Genomic DNA, 13016 nt, shown 5'->3' with positions numbered 1-13016 from the left:
GAGGATTAGTGGGTGATTGTAAACTGTTGCTAATCCCCACAAACCTCGGTAAATGTGGTCCGCGTCTCAAATAATAATTTGTTTATTTTTATTTAGGTAAAAGTCTTAAAAATTAAATTAAAATTTGTACTTATTTTAGAAATATTATTTTTAATGATTTTTTGTCAGTATTATGATTTAGTTTATTTATTAATTTTGTATTAGTTAATAAACAAAAAATTCTGTGTGATTGTATAAGTTCTATATAAAAAAAATTGTATTGATTTATCATTACTTAATAAAAATTTAAAAACACAACAAAGAAAACAAATATGCAAATGAAGAGGAAAATTAAGCAAAACCGATGCGACCCGAATCCGGTTTGCTCATTTAAACAATGGCCCATTTTTATGATATTATTTATATTTACCCCTAATGTATCATAGACGTGTCTGTCCATCTCTAGCTGTTACACGAGACAATATAGAAATGCTCAAAAAAAAAGTAAATTTTAATTAAGTTTAAATCCTAAAAGAGTACTCTTAATTTTAATGAAAAATTAATTATTCTAATTAGTGGAAAGAGGAGAATGAAAAGATTTTTTTTTTTTTTTTGTGATTTTGGTGTTAATAAGCAACAACAATTGATGATTGACGACAAAGGCAATAATTGTGGTTCCTTGGATTTTGATTTTTGGTTTTTGGTTCTCCTCCATATGGTCACGTTAAGTAATATGTCATGTGGGTAAAAAAAAGACAATAACATTAAGTCTAAAGATAATTATATTTCCATTAAATTAAAAAATTTGTTTAAATTAAAATAAAAATTTAAAAATTTCTTTGAAGACAATGAAAAATTAGGAGCTTAATCATATAATCAAGTATAGCATATGGGCTTTTTCTAAGGATATATGCCTTTTAATTACAATCGTACTTAGACCAAAGAAAAGGCAAATAAATCCTGCAAAATTTGTCAAAGGGTTTGAACCATTAGCTTCCAAAATATTAAATATTAAATACATGATCCCAAACACATCAAACCTATAATAAACATTTAAAACAATTTCAATAGTAAATATGTATAGGATGAACCACCCTCTAAATTCATAGGACCACCTTAAAATTATTAACTCCAATTCTAACTTTTTAAGTAAAAATTCATGAGCATTCTACCAAAAAGATCAGAGCCGTTCATAGTAATGACCAAAGGAATCCAATATATATATACTTTTCAGACTTAGTTGGCAAAAAAAATTTTTAAAAATAAAAATAAAATTTCATTTACTTTTATTATTTTTCCGTAAGTAATAGTTTTACTATTTTTTTACCAGTATTATGATTTAGTTTATTAATTAATTTGTATTAGTTAGTTAATTAACAAAAAATTGTGTGATCGTATAAGTTTTATAACAAAAAATCATATAAATTTTATTATTAATCTAATTTATATAATTGAAAAAGAAAAAATTTAAATTTTACTTTTTAAACAAGAATTAATATATCAATTAATAAATGAAATGTTCGGATATAATTTATCTTATTACTTTAACAAAGAAAAAAAATATACAAATGAACAAGAAATAAAGCAAAACCGGTGCTAATCGTGACCTGTTTGCTTATTTAAATCAATGGCCCATTTTTGTGTTTGTCATTGTGAAGTAACGGATTGTTATTTACGTCATTTTTGCTTTATATATATATATGAAAAAATACAGTAAACGATGTTGATATTATAATTAATAATATTAATAATAGGCAGTTAAAAAGAAGCTTTTTTTTTTTTTCCTGTTTGCAGCTTCTTTTTGGGTTAATTCCTTTGATTTGATTACAGAATCTGATTCTCAAAATGTTGTCGAATGAATCAAATGTCCTAATGATGCTCCATGGAGTTTGAGACACATTATTCTTCTGACTGGGTCTTCAACATTCCAAGTTGGTGTCTGGTCGATTGTTCATACTCCCCCTCGTTCGGGTAATTCCTTGCTGTGCTCAACCTCTCATTCTGCTCTCGTAACTGTTTGGGTTCTGTCCTTTGTTTCTCTTTTCTGCCTCGGCTGATTTTGAAGTTCTCTGATGCTCTGTCTCCTGCTTTCTCTCCTAAGTTCTCTATGCTTTTTTGATCTTGTTCTTTGTGTTTCTGCTGCTTTGCTGATCTGCGATTGCGTCTTTGCTGCTCCTGATGTTTTGCCCTTGGGACTTCCTTCTCCACTGATTCATGTCCATGGTTGCTGGCTTTTGTTTACTGCCTTCTGGCTCATTGCTTCTCCTTCGCTCTCTTGTTATTCTGCCTCCTACTTTCTTTGTTCCTCCTGCGGCGATTTTTTTATTTTTTATTTCAACTGATGCTTGTTCTCGTCGCTGGCGAGAAGCGCTTTCATCTCTTTGTTTCTCCTTCTCTTCTCTGTCTTGCTGCTTGTTTTCTGATCTTTTCTTTGATCAGATTTTGTGTATCCTGATGCTTAATAAAATTATTTTGATTTTTACTTTTCAAAAGAAAAATAAAGCATAATACTAGAAAAAGTTTTTATATTATTTAAAAAATTTTAAATAAGTTTTTATTTTAATCTTTTACATTCAATTAACTTTTTATATTTTTATGTTGAATCAAATAAATCATTATCACTAATGGTTAATTAATTATTATCATATCATTTTACATTTATATGACACTAACATAAAGTTGATGTGTAAAGTAAAATATGTTATATAAATTTATTATCATGCCACATTAGTATATTATCGTGTCACATTAACATGTCATGTCATTATCAATTATGATATATTAACATGTCCTTATTATCAATCATAACAAATTAATATGCCACGTCAATATCATATGGTATACAATGACAAGTGACATTACAACTAAATCAATCATTAGTTATAAAAGTTTATTTAACTCAAAATAAAAATATAAGAATTTATTTAACTTAAAAAAATACAAAAAGTGATTAAACATAATAAAAATAAAATTTATTTGAATTTTTCTTAATATTTCAATATTTTTTAAATATTATATCTATTAATAATATATTTATTGTATTGATTGAATAAGAAATTTATGATTTTAGAAGACAAAAAATCATATGTAATAATGGTTACATAAAAAATTAAAGAGAATGAAGTTAATAATAAAGTTTAAACCTTTTATCGGAAGAGGGAAGGTCCTTCCAAGCCCCACTTACATTGATCTAAAGTTGTGTTTGGTATTTTATTGAAAATGTGATTATTAAATATGTGATTGTTGATAAGATAATCTTCTAACGTTTTATATAATAAGAGAAAATGATGATTGTAAATAACGTAATTACATTGTAGAGTTCGATTTAGAAACGCTTTATTGAAAATATAAAATAAATTTACAAAATTATCTTTCAGTATGAAAATATAAAATTAAATCACCTATATTCTTTTTAAATGTAAATTTTTAATTTTTTAACTTTATTTCTTAAAATAATAAATAATAGTATAAAAAATAACATAATATTTTAAAACTAATTATTTAAATATTAAAAAATATAAGATTATTAAATTTTTATTTTTAATAAATTAATTAAATTTTAAAAAATTAAATTAGTTAATTTAAATTATTTTATAAAAATATTAATTAATTAATTAAATTCCCACACAATCCATTACTTTCTTTTTTTTTCTTTCTTTCATTTTTTTTTCTTTTATTTCTTCCTGCACCCATCGTCCTTCCCAATGGCCTCTTCTTTTCCCATTTTTTCTTCTTTTTCTCTCCTTGTTGCTCTCTGGTGATGGGCTCTTATTCTTTTTTCTTTTCTTTCTTTTTTTTCTCTGCTTCCTCCTTGCCCTATGATGATGGCCTCTTCTTCTTTTCGTCCATTTTCTCTCTCCTTCCCCTTTGCTCCCATCACCATATTCGTATGGCGTCAATTCGGGGGATTTTCTGTCATTTTGGTCTACTTTACTTTCTCACAGTCAAGGGAAAGTAACATTCCCTCTAATCCAAAAGGGAATCACCTTCCCTTTTATGATTGCAATATGATACTCATGTAAAATTACATACTCCATAATTTCACGTATCAAATGATGCAAAGTCTTTCCCATTAATTAAAATCTGAATGAAGTCAAGTACCAAACGCCTTTAAGTATTGAAACTTAAACTTAATCTCGTAAGGCTTTCAACTCTGAAAAATAGAACTCCTTGGCACGATTGTGGCATTAGGTACGTACCAAGTTTTCTGTGGTGCACACTGGCTGATTTTAATTGCTACAATTTAAGCGAAAGCAACCGGTCAAACCGGTTCTAGTAGAAAAAAACAAGAAATGAAATGCTTTCTCACACTCTCACTGGTTTCACATCTCCACTTCCTCACAGGCAAAGCCCGGAAATCTCCAGCTTTGTCACTGGCGACTCACTGCACTCCTCATTCCTTTTATTTATGTTTCTTGTTAGAGTAATAATGTAATAGTAATGTCCTTTACATATAGTAATATTTTAAATAGCTTTATCTTCTCCTGTCGTAGAGGTTTTGTATATTGATTTTGAGGTCCTTCAGCACAGATATGTCTTCGAAGGTGGATGACAAACCCATCACCCGTGTTCTTTTTTGTGGACCGCATTTTCCAGCTTCACAGAATTATACTAGACAATACTTGGAGAAGTATCCTTTCATCCAGGCACTTTGCTGAAATTCTCATCTTATGCACTTATTTGCAGAAAGATTCCTACCTATATTAATTTTAAAGCATTATCATTAACCAAAGACATATTAACAAGCATATGCCAAATCCTGCAATCAAATACAAGTTGTCAAACGCAACCTAACAACTTCTTTTTCTTCCTTCTGTGGAGTTGAAGTTTCTGTGTTGAATATTGAGCTTCTCTAGCTATTTAACTTGTTGCAGGTTGATGAAGTGGCCCTCAAGGATGTTCCAGATCATATTGGGAGCTACCATCTCTGTGTTGTGTTAAACATGCGAATAGATTCAAATGTTATATCTCGTGCCAATCAAATGAAGCTAATAATGCAGTTTGGTGTTGGCTTAGAAGGTGTTTTATGATTATTCTTTTATAAGTTATAATGTCCATACAACACGTACCGGTATAAAACTTTTCCTTTTTCCTACGTTTGCATGAAGGGGTTGATGTTGATGCTGCTACAAGGCTTGGCATTAAAGTCGCCAGAATTCCGGGTGATGCAACTGGAAATGCAGCATCTTGTGCTGAAATGGCTATATATCTAATCTTGGGCCTTCTCCGGGAACAGGTTTACTTATTTATCTGATTTTTAGTAACTGAAAAAATTGCATTACTTGTCTAATATGTCAATACGATTATAGTTAAACATGAAAAGTAGTTGACTTCATGCTAATTGGGAGGTCAGTTCACTATCCTTTCAGTTGTCTTAGTGGTAGCATGCACTTGAAAGCTGTATCAGGTTATAGAGATATAAGAGACTTCGCAATATTGAAACTTTTTTATGGACTGAACAAACCAATGTTGATGACCAGAGTGATTATGGTGCTTGCAAATTTCTGTAAAGCAGAAAAAGCTTGGAGAGCCTCTTGGGGAAACACTTTATTCATTTTCCTCTGCCTCGCTACTTCTTTCACATTCTTGTATTTAAATATTTTCACGAAAACTGGACCTGTCCATTCTTATTTCTGTTTTGCTTTTCATGGTGACTTTTGCTAATATGGTCGATGAGTGAATGCTTGAACGTTATAGTTTTGATACCATTATACCAAGTTGAATTGAAAATAAAAAGCTTTATGTCATTCTGGCATAACAAGTGACACAAACTAGTTGCTTAGTTGTGTAGTGAAGGAGGACAACCAGACAGCCTTTAATTTGACCTGGATTCAGGCATGAAATTGAATATCGTCTGTGATCAGACATTCAATATTGAGTACAGAGCAAAATCAGTTTCCTGCTGCTGTGCCTATTTTCGCAAGTTTTTCCTTGCTTAGAAACTGCAATGTGTTAAGAGGACATCAATTACGGTAGCCGTGCATGTGTTATTACCTCACTACATTGAGATTTTGGATACGAGAAGAAAGCAGAAAACAGTCAAGGGTGGATATGAGAATTAATACATTTCAACGTGTTTATTCAAACACTTGTGCTTAAGAGCCTAAGACTTATTTAGACTTCTGTGTCTAGGGATGCAATGTTTGTTTTCAATGAATTCTTGGCGAGGCTGTCTCATTATCTTCTTTCAAAAAAGTTACTTCATTACCAACTATTAATTCATTCACCATTAAGGTGGACGGTCTCGTGCTCCAAATCTTTGTCTCCATCATTTCATATCTTGTTTGATGTTTTACATATTATACCCTGCTTGTGTAGGTCTTTGTAATGGGATTTGGAAATATTGGAATTGCTCTGGCAAAGGTCTTGAAACCATTTGGTGTTAAAATTATTGCTACTAAAAGGAGCTGGGCCACATATTTGCAAGTTCCTGTCCCAAAAGGTATGGAGGATCCATTAAGTAATTAAATAGTGAAACTCGGCACTTGTGAAGGCATTTTCATTCAGTAAATATTTCAGCAGTTCAAACTCAAAACGAGGTCGTTGACAAATTGGTTGATAAGAAAGGCAGACATGGAGATATTTACGAGTTAGCGAGCTATGCCGATATAGTTGTTTGTTGCTTGAGTTTGACAAAAGAAACAGTAAGGCTGCTCTTACCTACACCTGCTACAAAATTTATTCTCCAATCACTTACTATTCGGACGTTTCAAACTTTCAGATTGGCGTGGTAAACAAGTCCTTCATATCTTCAATGAAAAAGGTTCAGTTCAAATGCACTACATTATTTTCACAGCACATAACATGTTGCATCTCTTCAACAAACTTTCCTTGTTTAATTTCTATCGAATTAGTTGCACTCATAGTTTGCTACTTGGCTGGATGTGTGATTCCAGGGTGCCCTTTTGATAAATATTGCTCGAGGGGGTCTTCTAGACTATGAGGCTGTTGTGCATCATCTTGAGTCTGAACACTTGGGAGGCTTAGGAATTGATGTTGCATGGACAGAACCATTTGACCCTGATGATCCAATTTTGACATTCAAGAATGTTATAATCACACCTCATGTTGCTGGAATTACTGAACATTCTTTTAGATCAATGGCTAAGGTATGCATCTTATCAAAATTTTTAGGTTGTTGAACTTGAAACTAAAATGAATTTCATTTGTCATTGTAAAAGAACTCTCTTCTATTCAGTCTATCTTAAGCCTAGAATATTTGATCCTCCTGCTTAAATTCTTGTGTCTATGAGCTGAAATATTCCAGTAAAAGCTTGAATTCTTGTATTTATGTCAAGGATTTTTTGTTCTCTTAGTTGTATTATTTGAATTTCTAAGTATGATTGGCCTCTTTTATTTTGCTAATTGCAGGTTGTGGGTGATGTTGCCTTACAACTTCATGCTGGAACTCCTTTGACAGGGATAGAATTGGTCAATTAAACCTATTAGGGTTCAGTAGATCTGTCCTGGTATTGGCTCCTGCAAAATCCAGGGTATTTATCCCCTTTAAAAGATTGCCTAGCTAAAGGAAGTTAAAATAGGTTCAGTAGATTGCTTTGAGGATCCTCCTAAGACATATGTACTTGATCATATCTCCATGATGAAAATAAATTATAGATTTAAGTTTGGGACATCCTCTATATCCAAATATAAGTTGGGAGACTTGTTGACAATATTTGATCTTAACATATATAGATGTCTTATCATAAAGTTTGATACGATAAAGCAAACCTGATTTCCTATTTGTAGTATACATGATGAGCCCATTATCTTGATATGTAAGTCCTATATTAAGTGAGATGTGTGTTGTTCTTACACATGAAGGATGATGTTAGGTGGTAACAATAAAAATAGATATCCATAAAGTTTAGATTATTTGGAATCCCTGCATGCATATAGGTAATGGAGTAGATACAGCAGTCTAGCTGTTATTGACATGAGTTGTTCTAGAACTGGATGCTCTTTGCTGGAATAAACTTACTTTCAAAGGCACTTATATGTTGACCTAGCACATCTCTATAAACATATGTGACACAAACATGTTTTCCATCTTTTGCACAACCCAGGTGATCACTTTCTATAGAAATTCTAGAAATCATGATTCATCAATGCATTTCAATATCACTTCTCAATAACGTTTTCCATTTGCATTTTCTTTCTGATCGTGACTGATCAAGAAACAGTTTTCTCTTGCAAAACATTTTATATAAAGCCTAAGACAGAAGAGACAAGAAAGAGTTCCATGGAAAAAACGAGGTTGGTTGATTTCTTGTTTGTTTTCATCCTCAAACACCTATGTCGTCCATCCCAAACTGCAAATTCCAAGACACAAAACAAGGGATCCAGATCAGTGTCAACACCATAAGTACTGATCTAGATCATCTCCATGATTCATTTCTTCATCAAGGACGTGAAGAGGAGGAGGAGGAAGACGAGGAAGAAGAGCTTATCAGGGTGGTATTGAGGCGAAAGCCATCGGGTTTATCAACATGTTTTGATGGGTTCAGGGCAGAGAAACAAAACTGTGAACTGGATGGCAAGGTGAGGAAAACGTTTTCAATGAGAGCTGCTCAGGAGGAGAAACAAAGTTCATCAGCGGTTGAGAGGGCTGTGAGGAGAGCCTTTTCAATGAGAGCTTCAGCTTCGGTTAACCAAGTTTATCGCAGGATGGATCACCACTATGATCCAGTTCCAGTTGGAGATGAAGAAAACAGAGTCATGCTCCAGGCTGAAGCAGAATCAGATAAGAAAAGAAACAAGATCCTTGAAGCTTGTAGGCGCTTCTTTGGTTTTTAGCTTGTAATATGATCTTATATGTATTCCCCCATGCACGGCAGAGGCCGGCGAGCTTCTCCTTAATGAAATGGTATTGTACACGTAAATACATAAGTATTTTTACAATTAAAATATTGGAAATTATTTGGTGATGTAAATTCCATGTTTGTCCCTGCATCAGATATAGTTTTCTTCCCCTTTCCAGGTGATGAATCAGCTGAAAAGCCACAACGATGACGCACAACCTCATCCCACACGTGCAAACCTCACGTCCACTGCTCGCAATTATTTATTCTCTTTTAGAGAATAAAATAAAAATTATCCCATTCTCCCCCTTTTTGTTTTTAGTGAATTCCCTTTCGGATCAAAACGGTGCGTTTTAATTTGTCTCCTCTCCTCGTTCCGTCCAGGCATAGTGTCATAAGCCAGACGTGTAAAACCGTTGTTTGGATGCCCAGAAAATTCTAGCAAACCTCATACAAACCCTGCATTTTTCCAGAGAAAAAGCAGGAGATGGTGCTTTCTTTGGCTTCAAATGAACTGATAGAAATCCTTTGATGATGCAGAGGTGAGTTTAATTCACCATTTACGCTAGCTTCACAAGGAACTGAGACAATCCTGCTTTATTTTTTATTTTTTTATATTTTCAATTTTCACTATCATAGAAAGGAAAATGATTGATTCTTTACTTTAACTTCATTATAAGAAAATAATTTTTTTATTACTCAAAGAAAATTATTCTATGCTGTAATTTTCCATCATTAGTTGTATTACTATTATTATTCATTTTACTTCATAGTTTCTTTTCCTTTGGTGTTAATTAGGTAGTTGGTTGAAGAAATTAATCGAATTCAGTTTAGAATTTAAGACCGATGGCTGTGTCAGAAGCATTTCTACATTTAGATCCTATGCTTTTATTTAAATCTGGTGCAAATTATGGAAAACAAAGAAATTTAGGGTTGTTAGAATTCCATTATAGTTTAGGAACATCGCGGAATGGAATAACGAGCTATGCTTTTTCGAGCGTTGGTTATTATAGTACTGCAAGAAACAACAGAACAAAAAGATCATGTTTTTCGAGATGCAAATGCCAAAAGGCTGATAGTATAAGTGACGTAACAGCGGATGATGGAACACCCACTTCACTCTCCATAAATGGTAGGACTAATGTGAATAATGCTCAAGAGTTTGAGTTGAACCAACTCTTGAAATCTGATAAGGAAGGGTTTGCCAATGGTAACACAAATGGGGTTGGAACAGTTATAGATAGTAGGAAGTCAATTGAGGAAGAAGCATGGGATCTGCTGAAGGAGTCTGTTGTTTACTATTGTGGTAATCCAATTGGAACAATTGCTGCAAGTGATACAAGCAGCTCCAGCATTCTAAACTATGATCAAGTCTTTATCCGTGACTTCATACCTTCCGGGATAGCTTTTCTTTTGAAGGGAGAGTATGATATTGTTCGGAATTTCATTCTATACACACTTCAGTTGCAGGTAACATAATGTTTCTGATCTTGTTACCCGATTAGGCATTACTGTTGGATTACTTGTCTGAAGCATGAATGTCACATCTCCACTGATTTACTTATTAAATTGACAGAGCTGGGAGAAAACCATGGATTGTCATAGTCCTGGTCAGGGACTGATGCCTGCCAGTTTCAAAGTGCGCACTGTTCCACGTGATGGTGATGATTCTGTGACTGAGGATGTCTTAGACCCTGACTTTGGTGAAGCAGCAATCGGCCGTGTTGCTCCAGTTGATTCTGGTAAGGGAATGTTGCAGTCAACTATCTCCTGAGTTACATCTTGGTGTACGTTTATTCATATTTAACCTAAGAGATTAATGGTTCAACTTTGGATTTCACTTCCAGGATTATGGTGGATTATACTATTACGAGCATATGGAAAATGCACAGGAGATCTTTCAGTGCAAGAGAGGGTCGATGTACAAACTGGGATCAAAATGATCTTAAAGCTCTGTCTTGCTGATGGCTTTGACATGTTTCCAACTTTATTAGTGACAGATGGTTCTTGCATGATAGATCGTCGCATGGGAATCCATGGCCATCCTTTGGAAATTCAGGTTTAGTTCCTTTAACATATTTGACTTGGATTTTTCAGAGTTGCTTTTTAGAAGAATGAATGATGTTATCTGTAGTTTCAAAACTGCCAAGGAGTAAATCTATAACCTCTCTATACTTGCACATAATCCAGGAAGCATGATATATTGATATTTGTGTTCTTTTCTCAACTGTGGACCTCCACCTCTCCTGTTTTCATTTTTTTAGGGTGCAAACACTTCTTTACTCTTCTACACTTGATAGGTTTTTAGGGTTTATCAATGCTTTTATCTTACAGAAGCTGAAGCTTTGTGATTGTAGGCATGCTCATTGTTACACGGAGATATGAAGGCACTCTTTTGCATAAAAATTATATGTTCTTGCAGGCACTTTTCTATTCGGCATTACTCTGCGCACGTGAGATGCTTGCTTCTGAGGATGGCTCAGCTGACCTTATAAGAGCTCTTAACAATCGTTTAGTTGCATTATCGTTTCACATCAGAGAATATTACTGGATCGACATGAAAAAGCTTAATGAAATCTACCGTTACAAGACAGAGGAATACTCATTTGATGCTGTTAATAAGTTCAACATCTACCCAGATCAGATCCCTCCCTGGTTGGTGGAATTTATGCCTGCCAGGGGAGGTTATTTGATTGGAAATCTGCAGCCAGCTCACATGGATTTTCGTTTCTTTTCACTGGGAAACTTATGGTCTATTGTAGGCAGTCTTGCAACAGTTGATCAATCACATGCCATATTGGATCTTGTAGAAGCAAAATGGTCGGAATTGGTGGCAGATATGCCATTGAAAATTTGTTATCCTGCTCTTGAGGGCCAGGAATGGCGAATTATCACAGGCAGTGATCCCAAGAACACGTATTGTCTTTTCCTATATGATTATGATTTCTTACTTTTAAGTAATTTACCATGGCAACTCATTCCTAGTTCTTCCACCTATGCTTGACATTATTTTTTAATTGCAGTGCCTGGTCATACCATAATGGAGGTTCTTGGCCAACTTTGTTATGGCAGGTTAGTTTATTCCTTCCAAATGTCATTTACTGCAGTAATGAATGAGCTTATGCCATTGTTGTACCAGTTTCTAGCAATGCAATCGTCAGTTACCTTAATTGTACTTTTGGAGGTACCTGAAAGGTAAATGCCATTAATAGCAATGTGATTTTTGTGTGGCCTTATTCTGTCTAGCCGCCTGTCTTTTTCTGAAATTTATCTAAGAATGTCTCATGTGTTAATCGTGAATCCGAAAAGGATGAATGGTTCCATTATTTATATTACCAGGCGTCAGCATGTATCTTTGTACCATACTGTTATCTTGACAGTGCTGTATATTTTGCTGCACTTTCATCTTGATATATGAAAATTTTATATACCTATACAGTATGTTGTAGTATGCAACAGATTCATTGACCTCCCCTTCCAATCTGAATTTGACTTTATTAAAGTGGTGATTAGAACTATGTTTCTTGTAATTAACATAATTATGGTGCTGTTCCAGCTCACTGTGGCGTGCATAAAGCTGAATAGACCAGAGATTGCTGAAAAAGCCGTCATGCTTGCTGAGAGACGCATATGTAGAGACAAGTGGCCAGAATATTATGACACTAGAAGAGCAAGATTTATAGGAAAGCAGTCTCGGTTGTTTCAAACATGGTCTATTGCTGGATACCTTGTGGCAAAGCTCCTCCTTGCTAACCCTAGTGCAGCAAAGATTCTTATAAATGAGGAGGACGCGGAGCTAGTAAATGCGTTTTCTTGCATGCTGAGTGCCAACCCAAGGAAGAAACGTGGCCAAAAGGGATTCAAACAGCCCTTCCTCATATGAGCTTGAAGGATACTTTTAAAGTTTCCCATGGAGAATTCAGCTCTCTGAATCTTTTGAAAGTGATATTGTTCCATACCTAAGTAAGTTCATACGTTGTATTTTTATACTATACAGACATTGTACCATAGTTCTGTTTTGGCAATTGTAGTTGCTGTAAGCATGTCCTGTCCACTCTCTGGTTTTCAGGTATTCGTATATAATTATACATATGCAAGGTCACACTTCTTTCCCTTGTTTGAATATTGTGGATAAACAAAAACAAATGAATGCTACCTTTTTGCTTTTTTAGGCCAGCTGCTCTGGAATTTGCAGCAAAAACATATATCTGTATGTGGATCTGTGTGAGGGTGTCA

General features: G+C 33.9%; 2 protein-coding genes across 2 annotated transcripts; both read left to right on the top strand.

Annotated features, from left to right (window-relative positions):
* The first annotated feature begins 1460 nt into the window (after positions 1-1460).
* LOC110411893 (uncharacterized) lies at positions 1461-7535 on the top strand. The gene is made up of 9 exons (XM_021422251.2): positions 1461-1950; positions 4510-4625; positions 4854-4998; positions 5088-5215; positions 6298-6421; positions 6502-6623; positions 6701-6742; positions 6876-7088; positions 7351-7535. Exons 2-9 carry the CDS (start codon positions 4512-4514, stop codon positions 7417-7419), a joined length of 957 nt encoding a protein of 318 aa, XP_021277926.1. The 5' UTR covers positions 1461-1950; positions 4510-4511; the 3' UTR covers positions 7420-7535.
* A 664-nt stretch (positions 7536-8199) lies between these two features.
* On the top strand, positions 8200-12956 carry LOC110411891 (alkaline/neutral invertase E, chloroplastic-like). The gene is made up of 8 exons (XM_021422250.2): positions 8200-8845; positions 8960-9322; positions 9579-10250; positions 10357-10522; positions 10628-10839; positions 11203-11696; positions 11804-11852; positions 12337-12956. Exons 3-8 carry the CDS (start codon positions 9627-9629, stop codon positions 12661-12663), a joined length of 1872 nt encoding a protein of 623 aa, XP_021277925.1. The 5' UTR covers positions 8200-8845; positions 8960-9322; positions 9579-9626; the 3' UTR covers positions 12664-12956.
* The last annotated feature ends 60 nt before the right edge of the window (positions 12957-13016 follow it).

This window comes from Theobroma umbraticum, unplaced genomic scaffold, assembly GCF_002168275.2.
Source record: "Theobroma umbraticum cultivar Fairchild unplaced genomic scaffold, ASM216827v3 scaffold_95.0, whole genome shotgun sequence".
Lineage (NCBI taxonomy): Eukaryota > Viridiplantae > Streptophyta > Magnoliopsida > Malvales > Malvaceae > Theobroma > Theobroma umbraticum.
Note: the sequence above shows the minus strand (reverse complement) of the source record. Positions and strands in the feature narration are given on the sequence as shown.

Excerpts from the sequence above, each read along its gene's own strand:
- LOC110411893 (XM_021422251.2), top strand. The coding sequence starts at position 4,512 with ATGTCTTCGAAGGTGGATGACAAACCCATCACCCGTGTTCTTTTTTGT. Across the intron at positions 5,216-6,297 it reads TGGGCCTTCTCCGGGAACAG|GTCTTTGTAATGGGATTTGG; the intron begins GTTTACTTATTT and ends CTGCTTGTGTAG. Across the intron at positions 6,422-6,501 it reads GCAAGTTCCTGTCCCAAAAG|TTCAAACTCAAAACGAGGTC; the intron begins GTATGGAGGATC and ends ATATTTCAGCAG.
- LOC110411891 (XM_021422250.2), top strand. The coding sequence starts at position 9,627 with ATGGCTGTGTCAGAAGCATTTCTACATTTAGATCCTATGCTTTTATTT. Across the intron at positions 10,251-10,356 it reads TATACACACTTCAGTTGCAG|AGCTGGGAGAAAACCATGGA; the intron begins GTAACATAATGT and ends TTAAATTGACAG. Across the intron at positions 10,523-10,627 it reads TGTTGCTCCAGTTGATTCTG|GATTATGGTGGATTATACTA; the intron begins GTAAGGGAATGT and ends TTTCACTTCCAG.